The 17,156-nt window shown below is 39.8% G+C and overlaps 1 protein-coding gene across 1 annotated transcript in view; it reads left to right on the forward strand.

Annotated features, from left to right (window-relative positions):
• The window catches only part of LOC112965429 (chloride channel protein D-like), a 79,192-nt gene that overhangs the window by 39,085 nt on the left and 22,951 nt on the right, over positions 1 to 17,156 (forward strand). Inside the window, exon 12 of the mRNA XM_026064397.1 lies at positions 5,307 to 5,473. Coding sequence (XP_025920182.1) covers positions 5,307 to 5,473 — 167 coding nt within the window. The remainder of the gene's footprint in view (positions 1 to 5,306; positions 5,474 to 17,156) is intronic.

Consider the following 17,156-nt stretch of genomic DNA (forward strand, 5'->3'; position numbering starts at 1 on the left):
CAAATTCCAGACCTTTCAGTAGGTGTGTGTAAACTTGTGAAGAATGGCAAAATACTTCTTTTGGAGAAATTGCATCTACCAAGGATGATGGTCTTTATGTCATGGGAGGGAAGTAGGTTTTGTCTTTTGTTTGTTTGTTCAGTTTTTTTTTTGGGGGGGGTGGGGATCAGCTCTCTCTTCTCCATTTGTCGTTTAAGGCTGTAAATAGTAAAAGAGCTTTTGCTAAGTGGTTTTTCACTAGGAGAAAGAAAATTGATTTTCACCATGTAGCTGACTAACGATCCTTTTTTTTACATTATTGGAAATATCAATGGTTCAGGGAATATTTGTGGTATCAGCAGCCTTGCCTCTAATGAGGTTGTTAGGACTGTGTTCTCTGAGCCGGAGTAAAACCTTTGAAACATGTTAACCGCAATTTGATTGAAAAGGGGAGAGGGTTTTTAACAGTGAGCTTTAAGTAAACTGCATCTTTTTGAATTTCCTGGGCAGCTGCCCTTCTCTCTTTGATGTACCATGCCTGGTGATGCTGTTAATGAAATGCATAATTATGCGTTATATAATAAAACAGAGCTAGCATGAAGGTGGCTAATAGATTATAATGATGTGGAGGCCTGAGAAACTCAGGACCGTGGGGGTTGTTGAAAAGTGCCTTCGGTGACAAAGCAGATATTTAGAGAGCTTTGAATAACTCTTCTAATAAATTAATTGTGGTCTGTGTGTGTGTGTGTAAATGATATTTTTCAGTATTTTGTATATAGAGAGAATATTGGAAAAAATGGGCAAAATTTACTCGGCTGCTGATGTATGAAGTGTCAGTGCCAAGTGCTTCCAGCATCTATTAGCGCTGCAGGCTTTGGATAGACTGGTGCCCTAGGCAAAGAATTTTTTGGCACAGTCTGCTGCACCCGTAAGATCAAAAGGGAAAAAGCTGGCAAAATACACAGAAACTAAATTACATCCTAAAGAGCAGCCCCTAAAATGCAGSTTTGGAATGAATATCAATAAATGAAACATCATGTTTAATGACTGAAGAGTTGTAGGTGTTTGGTGCCTGCCCCCAACTTCCCCCTTCCTTTTTTTGCTTGTATCACCTTTATTTTATCTCTCTCTCTGTCATACCCTATATACTTTGTTCCTTTCTTAAATCTTTTGGCATTGTCTTGAATAGATAGATATTTTTAAAGGAGAGGCTGTGTAATCTTCCAGCGCTGGACCCCATGAGCTCCTAATAGTGCTGGGCTGGGGCTGGGCTTGCTTGGCTGTAGTTCTGGACTTATAAGGGCCTGTCTGCTGGGAGAATTAGTACGCAGGGAGCTCCAGCATGAATTTACAATGTGCTAGTCACTTGGCACTAATTCCCTGGGTGGATGCTTCTGGTACCTACTAAAAGTGCTTTTGTGTGAGTTAGCTTTGAGAGCGTTTTTGTGCGAGTTAGCTGGCTCCTTTTGGAAGGTGAAGTGTGTTGGTTTTTACTCACTGTGTGCCTAGAGTACCCAAATGGGCAGTTAGTGCAGAATAGCTAATATGCTGTAAATTCACACCCAAGCTCACTGTGCACTGACTTCCTTGTGCAGACGAGTCCTGAGGCTCTGCACTTTGTCTCGCTCAGCAGGGAGCAGATGGCCCTTCTCTAAACAGGGAATACTAGCAAAGCATTATGAAGCGCACAAATATGTGTGTGTGTGTGTGTGTGTGTGTGTGTGTATCTATGTGTGTTTTTGTGTGTGTGCATACAGTTATATAAGTTCACATGAATATATGACAGTTTTTGTAGACCAGTTTGTGCTTTCTTCATTTTTATCAAGATATGCTAGGGAGGACTTTGCTTCTGCATTGCTATCATCCTTGTCATTAATGGGCTTAGTTCTTAGCTGTAGGTTTTTGGCAGGTTTTGCTGAAATCATTTTTTCCATTTTCTGCTAAGAGTGGCAGGATTATCCCTGTATTTCCCTCTTACTGTATAGTAACATACAGTAACATAGGCACCTTTTGTGTGTGATTCCCTTCCCCAGCATTTGGAATCAGAGTTGATCTCTGGAGTTAATTCTTGTATTAAGTATGCTTTTCTTGCTAATAAATACTCTCTTGCAACTTGAAAACCCCCAGTGAGTAGGAAATAATATTTTCTCTGGCTCTGCAAATACCTGGATGTGGAATCAAGTTCATTTTGCATAAAACCTTTGCTTTAGACAGAGTGTCACAAGTAATTTGATCTATAATTAGTCTACGCTTTCACCTTATCTTAAGTCCACGTAATGGGTTAAATTTTCATGCAAAGTTTTCTTGAAAATTTTTAAATTATCTTATCTGTTTTTCATATTCATACTTCAAATGTATCATTGATTTCTAAGTTGTCTGCAGCTTTGTCTTACGTTTTTGCTTTAGTATTAACTGTTTCCAAGAAAATTTCATATCACAAAAGTTGACTGTCTAGTTCCCTTCTATGCTGAGAATCTGGGAAAGCTGTATTTTGGCCAAAGCTTCAATTTTCTTTACGTACATACACAGACACACAGACACACACACACACACACATATATATATATAATGCGCACACACACACACACATATAAACATATATATATATATAAAAGGTGTTGCTTGAAATGCTTTTAACATGTCTTTAATGACCTCAACCATACTAGCTTGCCAAAGATAAACAGCATTGCTGCTCAGCAGGCACTAACTCTTGGAGGAAGTGAAGTCCGGTGCCGAACCCAGAGGCGCTTGCTCCAAGCATTTGCTTTGCAAATGTTCAATGCTCTGTTGTAGGGAAGAACCTTTCCTTCAGATCGCAACACGCAGGAGCCCTGCAGCTGTGGCAGAGTCGGCACAAGGCTTGGAGTTTTTCAACAGCAGATGTAAAACTGCTGAATGTTTGGGAAAATAAATGAGGAGGGGATGGCTAGGCCAGCTTAGGCCAGCTTGGCTGTTCCCACTAGAGGACGGACGGGTAGGCGGAATGGAGAAAATGGGATGAAAAGGAAGGAGGGAGAGCCCTGGAAAGCCAGACTTCTGGTTCTTGCTGTTCTGGGGAGGATCACAGCTGCTGCTTCTGAGATGAGCAGACAGTGCTACCACCCATCACGTCCCAGCTGCTCCTATGGCACCAGGCATGCCCTCATGCTCTCGACAAAGCAGGCAATAATGTCTGCTTGCTGTAGTCTGCCTGTTTTTGCCTRTTCCTTGGGGTGGCCTTCACTATAGCCTATTCTTTTGTCAGTTTTGGCAGATGTCTAATTTGCTGGACACTTAGCTTCCTGCAGCTGGAAGAAGAGAGGCATATGGCTTGAATTCTCAAGTCTTTAATCAGTTCTTTTTCATGTTCAGAGGGTTTCTCCTGAATTTTGGAACAGTAGTGGTGGTATCTAGACAACTGAATGAACAAGATCTCACTGTGTTTGGGAAGAGATTATTTCTATATGGATTAAAGCGATCGCTTCAGAGTGTTTTCAGTCTAAGAGTTTTTAAAGTTAGAGTTTTAGAGTGTCTTTCTGGCTTTTTAGAGTGTTTTTATATATATATTTTTTATGCTTGGTGTATTCCAAAAGAGCTCCCATAGCAAGATACTTTAAAAATAACCTTTAAAGGAATCCGTAATAAAGGAGCCTCCATCTGTGTGAATGAGTCGTGGCAGATCCGATGAAGCAATTCTTAAAATTCCACAGTTGCTGTTTGCCTTTCAACTGACATGTTATTGGTGTTTTAAATAAAACAGTCAAATACTAGGTTTAAAAAGACATTCAGAAAATCCTTAACTATTCCAAGCAGAAAGGACAGTTGCGTGACCCTGTCATACAAGGTTGAGCTTACCATATGAATCCCTGTTGGGATATACTTTAAATCATCCTTGATGTTATTGTTCAAAACGTAGAAGTGAGACAGAACTAGGGTGAAAGTATAAATCCCGGATGCTGTACAGCTTATCAGGCAGAGAAATGTGTTTATTGGCATTCTTTGAATGTGGCTTCTTGGAGTACTTAACAATCTCTAATTAATGAGGTCCATTAAATGGTAATATCATGCTGTAATTCACTTTATCTAAATTGGAAAAAAGTTTCTCAGCAAAAACCTCTTAGTTTTAGGAAGAAATTTTGCATATTTAATCCCAGGATAATTGCTAACGTATATTCCTTTTTTTATAGGATGCAATGGTAGGGGAAATAATGGGAAGTGGAGATAACAGTTTGGATAAAAAGTAGTATTACAAGGAATATTTTTGTGCAGTCATTTTCACCAAGAAAAATATTTGACTTGATTGTGAGCTGGCATAAACTGTGTTAAGTACATTCACATTACTCTCTCCCTTGTGTATGATGATTCACTTTGAATCCCTTTACTCCAAGACAATTATATTGGTGTGATTTAAGTTACTGCACCATAGCTGTTCAACATCTGCAGTAGTAAACCAAGTGAACATAGTTTACCTTTGTGTTGTAGTGAACTAGCAGTATGGTGACTCAAGTGCAATGGTGAGAACTAATAGCTGAAAGGGGATAAATGATTAAAACGCACTAAATAGTTTGCCAGTCATCTGATCATTCCCTCACTATGTAGAAAGAAAGTGCAAGTACACTTAGGTAAGGATGTTTTAAGTGAGATACCATACTCTGTGTATATAAATGTTGCAGTGTAACAGTCACAGAGTTATGATCATGGGGAAAGGGATGTTTCTACCATGTCTTGTACTGCTGAACATTGTTCAGTACGTTAACTGTGTGATGATCCTGCTGGCTAATCTCCTTAGCTGGACTTCTGTTGAAAGCTTCTTGTTCCCTTTCCTGGCATCCTTCAAGATGATGTTTGTACAGGGAGCTTGTTCTGTCAGGAAGAAGTAGTATGGGAAAACAATTTTGTATCTCCTGAGCTCAGCAAGAAAGAAAAATATTTGGATTTGTTTGCATTTTTTAATATTTGTCACAGTGCCAAGCTATTTAAAACAATCTGGCTACTCCATCTCTACTTACTCTCTTCTGATACTGCAAAATTATCACAAGCCACCTGAAATACAGGAATCAGATGTGAGTTTTAATGTAAGTGCAGCGCTTAAAGCTGATAGAAACGGGAGGGGGAGCTGTCACTGCATCAGCCAAGGCACTTTGGTGGAAGTGTTGATTGATTACCTAACACTGGGAAAGGAGGGGGAGCTCCCTTCTACTTTCAGCACGGTAAGGATGACTGAATTGCTTCCTCTTCCCTCTAACCTTAACCCTTCCATGAAAAAAGTAGGTAGTCCTATGCAGCCTTTGTCATTGTCTCCAGGTATATGAAAAGATGGAAAGTCTTTTGTTCTCTTTTCTTCTTAGGTAGAGATCACAAATGATGTCCAGTCCTTGCTACTGATAATGCTAGCTGTCATGGTGGCCAAGATGGCTGGTGGCTTGTTTAATGCATCCTTATACAGTTCCCTCCTGAAGCTGAAATGCATTCCCTACTTGGACGTGGAGCCTTTTGTTCGTCACAGGAAAAAATGGTGAGACCTCTCATGCTGATGATGTTTAAGCTGTCACATTCTGCTCCCAGACTTTGTGGGTCCTCTGTGACCTGGAGCTCTGAAAGACAAAGGAGTAAAAGGAGATCCTAACCTGAGCAAAGACCCCACAGTGTGACCTGCTGTACAAATAAAAAAAAAAAGAGACTCCCTGTCTCTTAGAGTTTACAAGCAGAATCTGATTTATCGCTGTCACCAGATTCCTGAAAACCATAAATGCTCTAAAATGCCTAAATTGTCTAGTTAGATGGTGTTTATTGGTGCAATTGGTCTCATGGGAAACCTAGCAGAGGTTTTTCTCAGACACCTATGATACTGTGGCTTGCTTGTGAGCAGATGCTGTAGAGCATATGATCTACAAAAGAGTTCGTCGAGTCCTTTATGGTGGAATTTGCCTTTCTCAGATCCTCAATGACTAATCTAGACTTCCTATGTATTCAGTAGAGTAAGATGTACATCTTCAGACAGTGACTCCTCCTATCCAAGGATAGCAATTTAAGGCAGGTGAGATTATTTGTCTTCTGGATGCGCCTCCACTGACTGTAGAGAGAGACTAAATGAATAGCTTGGAATAGACTAATGTGTTTTAAAATCTGGTAAGATTTGTTCAGTCTGTACTGTGAAACTTCCAGTGTGGGATCTAGTTATCTGAAATTTCTGTCTGTCAGTGGGCATTTACGATCAGAAATTGACACATAAGAACCAATTTCTCCCCTAAATGTAAGTACTGTAAGAACATAAAATTTTATTTCCCTATTTTTTATCATATATAGGTAACAAGGACTATACTATTATCTTCTATAAAATAATTTTCTGTAATGCTTATTCTTTGAGAAATTTTCTGGGAATGAAGTAGGTAATGTGAAGAAATAGAAGGAAAAGTGAATCTATTTACTGACCATAGAAATACTTTTTCTTTTGTCTGAGGCATATTTGGATAGTATACCTCCATCACCAAAGCTGTTTGTAGGACCCTTCAGCTGACATTTCTCCTGGTATTATGGTCTACTGGAGAATCTCGTATCTTCAAATAGCCCTTTAGAAGATTAAAAATATTGGTGACTTGTTCTGTCCACGCTTTATAACTTTCTTCCACATGTAGCCGTATCTGAAAGTTTTTAGCAGGCATACTGGATGCTGGGTGTAATCTAGCTGTATTTGACAAGAGGGGAGAAAGAACCAGCAATGTGGTAGGAGGAAATAAAAACAATCTGTGATATTATGGATGTCTTCTATATGAAGCATGGCAGATAAAGCAGAGGGGAAGAAGCCATAAAGTTTCCCTTGGTATTCTGATTAGATGACAAGTCCATGGAAAGAATTATAGCTACTTTCCTGGTTCAGAGTGAGGTCCTGTTCACTTGAAGGACGAATATATGTATGTATGTATGTGCGTATATATATATAAGTGCGTGTGTATACACACACACACACACATATATATAAATCTCATTTCCCTCCCATTCCTTTCCCTTTCCTCTCCAGGATCATTAAAGAGAGTTTCTGCATAAGTCGGTCATGGAATATACTGATACTCTTTTAAATAAAGCAAAAAAGATAGTATCACAACTTGGTAAAGATTTTATAGCTGGACGTGTAACAGGCTGCCACATTTTAGTCAAAATCATGTTAGACATTGAATAGTCTGTGGCACTGGCCCATGACTGGTCTCTCTGGCACACTTCTTGGATGCTCCATTGCCTTGTTATCCTTTTTATCCTCTCAAAGAAATGAAGCCTCACGATTCAGTCTAGTTAGACCTCCTCAGGCCTCCTCTGGATTAGTCTGTCTTGTAGTTTAGGCATCCCAAAACCTGAATATTGACTCAAGGGGATTCTGGATTTATAATTTGCCTCTTAAAAGGCATTTGAAGGAAATTAAGAGCTGAAGATGCAGCCTTTGTGAGCATTCCAAGCCAAGCTCCTATTAATTTGCTTAGCACAGAACTATATAGATTAAGACAAGGGAGCTTTTCTTTTTTTAAAAAAAAAAGTCTCTATACATATTTCCTTATCTCAGTTTCCTCATCTCCTCCAAGCATCCTTGAAGCTTGAGTCAGAATTCTACAGAAAGGTGCCTGGCCATGACTTTTCTTCTCATGTGTTTTCCCTGCAAACAGAGTTTTCTCATTTGTGTTCTCTTTAACTGGTTCTGCATTTAAACAAGATGCTGTGAGAGCCTGTCTGTCTGGTTTCCTAGTCTGTCTTTTATCTTGGAGTGATCCCCCTGAGTATCTCAGGCTCTGCTGGTTTTAAATTCAACTTATTTGTTGCATTTTGGGAGTACTTCTGTTCTTTTATTCCTGTACCCAGACATCATTTTGCGCTGGCCATCCTTTTGCCCTGGTTGCAATAGCTTGACTGGGAATTTTCAGCTTCACATTATCTCTGCTCTGGCAAAGCACAGGTGACACAGGTTCTACATCCTTTATGTTCAATGATATTAGCAGTTTCATAAGCTCACAAAATGTATAAACCATGCATTGTTGGATTCCCCAAATCATAACAGAGAATAAGGTCAGCTATGTAGTAACTGGTAACTACCACATGCTTATAAACAGGTGATAAATTGTATAGCTGTGTATGCAGAGTGAAAGGCTTAGATAACTAACAGCTTGCTTAAAAGTCACAGAAATTCTGCGCTAATTGGGATCCTTCTTCAACTGAAACTGAAAAGCCTTTTGAAAACAGTGCCTGGTTGGTAGCAGGGAGGAAAACTGAGAAACTCGAGAGAACATACATTTTTTAGTCCTCAGCGCTCACACTGCAAGAGAGACATTGTGGATGTTCTCTTTCCCAATTCTTCATATTAAAGATGAAAAGACCCTCTGTATTAGATCATCTAGTTGATTCCTCTTCGAGGGCTGGATTATTTCCCCAGACTGAGACACTGAACTGAGAAGAGAAAGTAGCCTTTAAATTAGTAAGGGGGGATTAAGGCCCAGATCCTCCAAAGAATTTAACACCGAACTCCTACAGAAATAAGTGGGTACATTAAGAAGCTGAATTATGTACACGATTATTATGAAGACATCTCTGTAAATACCATCTGGTATATGAGAAATCAGAGGAAGCGAGACTTAGGTCCTCAGTGATATTTCATTACCTAGTTCCTGTTTAGGCACTGACATCTTTTGTTGCCTTTTTTCTTATGCGGCAGAGAGACTTGTTTTGTTTTCTTAATGCTCATTATTTCTTTGAACCTCGCTGATCATCCTGTCTGTTGTATTCTGTGCCCTGCATGATAAGGCTCCAAACACAGCTGTATCTAGTACATAGCTGCTACGGTGCACCATGATTTCCAGCTATGTTGCACACCACTGTAAACACCCCCCTTATAAAATCTGGTTCACTGGAACACGCAAAGCTGCTAGCTGCCAGGGAATGTTCTTTAATGAGGGTAAGGAGTACTTGAACACATCTACGACTTGGCAACTCTTCCTGCTTTTTATAAGCTACTATACACTTCAGAGAGAAAATATCTTAGAGGCTACTTTTTAATGGGACAAGTTTACTTAAGAGCTGAGTGGATCTGGTGCCAGTAGTTCTGTTTTGTTCTAGCTTAATATTAGCCTTGTCAAAGTTCTTATAGTGTCTCCTGGGTTTTTCTGTACTGCATACCATATAAAGCTTGTTTTGGGAGCCAAGAATTTTGGCTGGAATACATATTATAGTGGTCTCATTATATATATTTTTTAAGTGTATCAGAGGTGGCCCCATATTAAAGATCCATGGAGTAAGGATGACTTTTTTTTTTCTCCCTTCTAGTTTTCCCTTAGCCCATACCGCAGACACTGGATCCAGAATTTGAGCCAACCCAAGTTTGAGGGTTATTTGGGATCCAAGGTCCWGGTTTGGCCTGTTATAAGAATTGGTGTAATCAGCACACTTTTTTAGATGAGGCTTTGGATTTTGAAAATCATCAGGCTTAGGTGTTTTTTCAGTTTGGGCCCAGACTAGTAACAACTCAACTCAAAGATTCCTTACTCATCCTGCTGACACAAGTGTTCATTCAAAGGCAACTTACCACAATGCACATGGCGCATCCCACCTAGCCTCTTTTAGAAGCCAGTGTATTTCATGGCTGCTTAGCTTTCATCCTGAGAGGCATCATTAGGGGGTGGACTTGGCAATGTTTTCACATCAGAGGGCATCCAGCCCATCTTTTGTAGAGTGTTTGCGGTAGAAGCTGGATCCTGTTCTGGCTGCACAAAGGAAAAAGGGAGCTGCTGTAACAAGGCTACACTTTGTTGGGGACAACCCTGGCTGCTACAGAAATGATGGAGGGGAGGTGTTGAGATGTGGGTGAGATTTATTAAAGTTACATTTGAGATCTAAGTAGCCTCTATGTCAGGCTTATACAAACACGACAAAGAATGATTTTTAGTCCCTTTTTGCCTATTCTTCTATGCTGGGGTTTTAAATTTAGTATGATTCCATTACCTGAGAAGCAACTGTATGAAGCCATAAACTGCAGTGTTGGCCTCCTGACAAAAATACTATGGCAGAGTCAGATGTAGCTTTACGTGCACCGAAGAGCAGCAGTGCGACTTTGCCTTGTTTTTAACATGGGATTGGTGGTGCTACCATGGGATGGGTGAAAGGCCTTATCATACCCTCCTGCCCTGCCACAGCTCCCACAGAAATCTGTGGGAAAGTCCAGCCTGTCTCCCACATGATTATTTATCTGGAAAAGGGCCAACATTAGACTGTTTAACAGTGTTCAGGCCTTCAGACTATGCTTGGTTTCAGATTGTCCAGAACTGTTCCTGAAAAAGGTGAATATTTAGCGGGCATGAATCTGTGTGAAGAAGGCTGTCTTAATGTGAACATAAATGGAAGGTGAACTTCCAGCTAGACACAGTTACTGCTGTATATTAATCTGAATACTTAACATTTTTGATGTAATTTTTGCTATCTGAAGGGTGGTGATGAACAAGGCTATTTAGCTTTGTAGTTTGCAGGAGATCTGCTTATCTTCCTTTACAGGATTTGGGTGAAAAACCACACTCAGTGGCATAGTTGTCTACAAAAATGAACTAATGGGCCTTTTCAGCCTTAATCTTCAGAGATGCTGTTTCCTCCAAATTTTTTAATGTTAAAGTTCACGCAAAATTTAAAATTTAATATAAAGTGATTTCAGTTTTCAAATTTGAATAATGTCTCTTAGGAAAAAAGTCACATGTAAACCATGTATTAGTATTAATATAAATATTCTTGTAAGACAGAAAGAGGAAGACTATATGGGAATAATAGGGGCTTGCAAGGGAGCCACAGTCCTGTTTCAGGTCTGCCCCTTTTCATTATATTGCTTTGGTCAAACCAATTTATTTCTCATTTTTCTCAGTTACAAAAGGCAAAATAGTGCCTATATGTTTCAAGTGGCCTTTAGCTTCTGTTATCTTTGTATAGTATTGTCAGGTTCTTAAATGAAAGGCCTTATGTAAGGGCAAAATTTCTTGTGAATGCTAGAAGCTGATTTTTGACCTACTTTAATGACAACTGTTTAGGGAGGTTACTATCTGAAGATACCACATCAGTTAAGGCAACTTTAATTATCTAGATTGGTAAAACTGTATAAAGGTGCCCAAGATTCTGGTTGCCTTGCTGTTTATTTTTAGAGTGGAATCTGAGCAAATAAAATAAATTACTCTTCCCATACTACAGTAAATACCAGCAGACATGACCCTTCCTCCAACCTAAAATAAGCCTTTCCCACCATTAGCTATTCTTTTTCCTAAAATGTCTAGGATGAGAGATGGAGCTGGCACTGTGCCCTCAAGGGTAAGAGCTGCTGCCTTACACAGAGCAGTGGATGAGAAAGCACTGGTAGCTGGCTGAGAGGGATCTCACAGAGACCTTGCCAGCAGGACCCTCCTTCGATAGGAAGGACTAGAGGCTGAGCAATACCTTACTGCTCACCTACTGCACTTGGAAGTGTATTGGTAGTCGCTGCAGTTCTCAGAACAAAATATATAGAATAGAAGCTTAAATACAGAAAAATAACAACAAGGATAGTGAAAAAGAGCCAATGAACTCTCCCACTGAAATCCTTGGAGAAGCTTGTAAATACTATAATGTTTACACAGGGCCTGTATATTTGTACAAATACCTTTCCATGAGTGTGAAATGTTTTACACTAGAAAATTTTCAGGCTCTGAGAACTGATACTTGCTGATACATCCAAAGACTGCAAGCTCAGCTTTGGTCTGAATTCTCTCCATCCCTCCATTTTTTTGTGAACGACTTAAACTGGATTTTTCCCCCTTGAAATACACAAAATTTAAATAACATGTTCTACCAAGATTATATGTAGATCATGATCACTGTGTGCCAGAGGAAAACATTTTGAATTTACAAATGTGAATGCAAATGTTATGCTCTAAATTCTCAGATAGATGCAGCTTTGTGACCTGCTCTATTATAGCTCAGAAGTGGTGACAAAAAAAATGGTTTTTCTGTCGTGAGATTTTTAAAGGAAACAGCCTTAAAAAAATTTGAAAGACTGGTTTGGTGCAGTTGGTGGAAAACCTTAGGAAGAGAGTTTGGGGGCACCAACAGGCAGAACAAATATAATGAGTGAGTTTTAAAGCAGTTAGCCTAGTTTAGTTCCCGTCACAAGGCAGGTCTCCTCCCTGTTTAAAGCAAAGTCCCGGTTAGAGTGCGAATGGGACCGTAATGTGGTTGGCAAGACTGATGCAAGCGTTGGGCATGTTGTGACAAAGGATGGGAACTTAATGTGAGGTGGTGGTTCTTGCTTTAAGGCGCATGGTGAGTCAGCCGTTGCATGTCAGTGTGCCATTAGTCAGCGTAAGACAGAATCTTTTTGGATCATGGAGAATTCTTTCCACAAATGTCTCAGTTACCGCTGCAGCTTGCTTGATGTTCAGGGAGGATGACAAATCCACACCAACTTTTGATGTGTTTTCCATTTCTGGGGAATCCTGTGCAACTGAAAGAAGTGACTTTGCACACTTTCCACAGAGGGAAATGCACTGTAGCGGCATATGGAACTAATAACTTGTATTTCAGACTTAACTGACTGACAGTGAATGAGCCAGTCCAACCTCCTATAGGCCCATGTGTCAAACATGCACACAGCCACTTTCAGCTGCGGGAAACTCAGCACGGCTTCTGCTGTCCCAGCAAGAAGGAGATTCCCTTTTGGCTCACCTGAGAGGACAGGCTACCTGTGGCCTGTATGGGCCCCAGTGCAGCTTTCAGATGTGGTAGCATGCAGGTGGAGCACGCGCACGCACACACACGCATGCATGCAGAGCGTGGCCAGCCGCTGGATGGGGTATTCCACTAATTGGTTAAGTCTGCTCTGGTGTCTGGCCTCCAGCTGGCAGATACTGACACTTTCCACTTAAAAACAGCCAAGCCCACCGGAAATCCAGCTGTGCCGGTGGAACGGCTAATCGCACAAACCCCTTCTCATGAAGTTCAACAACTGTTTGAATTCATTCAAGTAATGGTGGCTCTGACTCAAAGCTTGCTAAAGTCCCCTGGGAGACTTTGTTGGATATTGGAATAATGACATCCACTCGTTTAATAGTTATATTGACATTTCAGTATTCTTGAGTTTCACATAAGGATAGTATCTTTACTATTGCACTTAGGACTACTTCCGAGTTCACCTCAAGCTGAAATTAATTCTCTTTGCTGATGATACTCACATCTAGGCCACTTTTTCTGTTCCTGAGAGTGTTGCTACATCCTCATAAATATTAGTAGTTTGTCATAGGGATTGTCATGATGGAAAGAATTATTTATTTGCAAAAGGGGAAACAGATGGCACAAAATACTTTAATGAATTTTTACACATTTGAGAAATGAAATATCCTTTTCAGAAATAATATCAGTTTTGCAAAGCCATTAAATGCTGTTTCATACAATCACAAGGGAAGCTTGTTCTGCAGTACACTGAATATATGCAGAGCCATAGCAAAAGTGCAGCAAAAAGGGGGCACAGAATGGAGTAGTTTTATGGCAAGCCATAAAGTCATAAGCATAGTTTTATTAGCTGCTGCCATTCGGTAAGTGGATTTGTGACAGTAGGTGAATAGGAGATGAAAGTGGCAGCAGACGGAAAGAGCCTGAGGAGGCTGAAGAGAGTCCTAGTGTTGGAGATAACGAAAGAAAGAAAACAGGTCAGACTCATAAAATCCCCTCCTAGAATTTGGGATATATGTGTATATATATATATATATATATATATATATAAATAAATGTTTCATTATAAATACACTGTCAGGTGCAGATAGATCACCACTTAATTTCCAGAAGAGTGTAGTACTGACACTGATCTTGTTTTTAACTGGGGTGTAAGTACACGCATATCCTTCATTTGTAGTGATGCTTCCTTGCTGTAAGTCATAATCTAGGCAAAAACGCGAATGGTATTTAGAGAGCAGGGGTTTTAGTTAAAGAAAGATTTTTAGTATGAAGAATATATGTAGAAGGCTGTATAATAACTTGCAGTATTTTTTGTAAGTAATTAATTATGGTTCCCAATATGCTTGGGACATAAGGGTGACAAGTGGACTAACTTTGTTTTAGAAATGGGAATGCTGACATTTGAGGGGTTAAATGTCTTTTCTAAGGCAGTTTGTTGTACAGCTAGAAAGAGAAGTGCCTTTGCTTGAAATTCTGGTTATAAGTGTCAAAAATGTCTGTTTACTGGGCTGGGAACAGGAAATAATCTGTATCTCCAGTTACCCAGTGTTATGTTTTAATAACCAGACTACCCTTTTCCATTAGAAAGTGCCTGACTCTTGGAGATACTGAGCTATTTGAAATCCATCTTTTCATACTTTTTTCATCTGTATTACTTTACTTTATTCCTCTTATAGTCTTTTAGGCCTAAATCTCTGTACCTCATTTTGCCTAAAAGGTCATCTGATAAATTGTGGCTGATTATTAAAACATATATTGCTATCACTATCCATTCCCCAAAGCTTTAAAGTCAGCATTTCTAACACTAGTCGGTGCTTTCTTGGATCAGGCAGAGCAGAAAAGCTAAGGTGGCTGGTACAGTACATGAGGGTGGAGGCCCTGAATGAAGCTTTTATAAAAATGCTCTCATAGGAGCTTTCCTCTCTTCTTTCCAGTTTGGATTTTTTTTTTTTGGCATAGGCTTGCAAGAAACTCATCATGTTATTGCATTTGAACGGCAAGAGCCAGTTTCATATTTTGCAAATTTCCCTTGGAAATTGCTCTGCAGTGATCTATCCAGAGAACATTCATTTCCCCATTTGTTCAATTATGAGCAAGATCATGAGGTATATATTTTAGCGCACAATTTAATTCTCTCACTTTATTCCTGTGGAAGTTCGTTTGGAACGTTTCTTTGAATTTAAATAGCTTGTACTGGTGTGATTTTGAGAAATAACTTTCTTTGCCTCTGGTTGGTTATAATGCCAGAGCAGATGGATTTTACACAGACTTAACATTTTTTTAAGAGAAGATTCTTATGGGCTCAGATAATAATTTGGAGAATGAAAAGATAACTGAATCATTCCCTTTCTGAATACAGTAATAAGTCATATATATGTAAAATTGTCTTGCACGTCAAGATCGGTAATCCATCTTTGTATCTTTCTCTCTGTATACGTTTATACACATTCATAGGTGTATGAGTATTACAGATACAAATGATGATCTGTAAATATGGATGTCTGTTCTGACATATAGTTTGTATATAGGTGTTGAATATTATCAATCATTTGTTTTTTTAGGTAAAATGTGGACTTTTTCTCTACTAGGTCTCTACCTGTGGAGAGAAAATACTGTGTAGCTAGATATAGGGGCATCTTACAGACCCCTCTGGAGAGCGGGAGGGCCTCAAGTATATTCCTGTGCCTAGCATTTTCTACTGATCAACTTTATGCAGTCCTCAGCTCAACACTTAGCATCACAGAGTTGCCCTTTGGTATACAGCACAGCCACAACCCTGAACAGGAATTGGGGGAGAAGTCCAAAGTGATTGTTTCCACCAGCTGGGGAACCGCTAACTACCTATGCTTCTGGGCAGCGGCTTTGTCCCTCCTAGACACTTGTAGCGTTCATACTTGCAGCAGTGATTGCCTGGGCCTTCCAAGAGTTGTGTGCCCATCAGCAACTATAGGTAGTTAGCAACTCCCAGTTAGTGAAAAAACCTGCAGAGAGGCTCAGGATCACTGCACAAAAGTACAGGAGCTGAGAAGGGGGTTGCACTAACAGAAATTTTGAGGTATACTTGAATATAATGACCAGTAGTGACCTTTAGTTCATAATAAAAATTCACAGATTTATAGTCTCTGAAGAGCCTGATAAGCACTGCTTCCCTGGATCCTGCCTTCCTGACAATGTGGGTGACCTTACCAGGAGAATGTTTGCTACCCAGCTCTCTGAGAGCCTGGGTGCTGGAACATCCACTGTTTTTGGGAGATCCCAGGTGAGGGTTTGGATCCCCAAAGGCTGGTGAGAAACGATTTCTAATCTCCCACTTTTCAGCCAAATGTAGTCTCCTGAAGAAAGAAGGACACCAGGTCATGTCTGTTGAACGCCTTCAATGGCCATGGTGCAGTGCTTTGTAGTGGCTTATAGACTTATAGTGCTATCAATATATATGTGAGGTCTGAGAGTAGATGAGTGCTAGACAGCTACTTCTGTGGACTGAGATATTTCTAAACATGCTGCTACTCGTGTGGGGAAATGCATGGTTCTCAATACCAATACCAATTGAATTTAGATGTATTCAGGATGGGTGATAGTAGTGAGCAGGCACTGTGAATAGCTCTGAGTGTTTAGATGCCCATGCTCCACTTAATACTGTTTTACCTGACTAAATCTGTAAATGGCTAGTTACATTTCTGAATTTGTTTTTGGATATGCACTGTGCAAACTAAGTCAAGAACAATGTCCTTTATATTTTTACCTAGACTGTAACAATTCAGCATGTAGAGCACTGAGATATTAGCTTTTAAGCTGTCACTTGAGTAATTCCAGGATACAGATCCACTCAGGTGATCTTTCACCTGCTTACCCCTAGGTTTCATGCACAGCCTAATTGATTTTTTTAAAGCTAAATGCCCTTACACAAACAATTATATCTATACAAAGTGAGGAGGAGCTGCTATTTTTATAGCTTGATAGTATTTTATCCTGACAATGCTGATGGGACAAACCTCATAAGGGATATAGGAACAGAGAAGCAAGCTCTTGGCAGAAAAAAAATAAACATTCCAAAAAATAACAACAAATCCATCACTTTTCCAAAACACAAAGGCTTTGTTATCTGTTTTTTTTTTTTGGGGGGGGGGGTTTGCTTCTTTTTTGTTCTGCAGTTTTTCAAGGCATAGAGAGAGACAGTTTCCCAGGAGATCATGAGACCATGTGGAAATCCATTTGTCTTTTGCATACGGTAGTTGCTAAACATATATAACTTTCAAATCCTCTCTGGGAAACAAGTGACAGAGACATTCAGCTAACCCAAACAACACATTTCGCAATAAGTGCTGTACTGGCCAAAGGCCTTTAGACTGAGTAGCTAAATGTCCCCTCGTTTAAGGATATTGAGGGAACCAGGACCAGTGGATGCTGGGAAGCTTGTCTACTTACAGTCAATATAAATATTTGTAGATATACTGAACAGAGACTGAACTCTGCCAAACTTTTGGCTC

The sequence above is a fragment of the Apteryx rowi genome, unplaced genomic scaffold (assembly GCF_003343035.1).
Source record: "Apteryx rowi isolate R43461 unplaced genomic scaffold, aptRow1 scaffold_216, whole genome shotgun sequence".
In the NCBI taxonomy this organism is placed as follows: domain Eukaryota; kingdom Metazoa; phylum Chordata; class Aves; order Apterygiformes; family Apterygidae; genus Apteryx; species Apteryx rowi.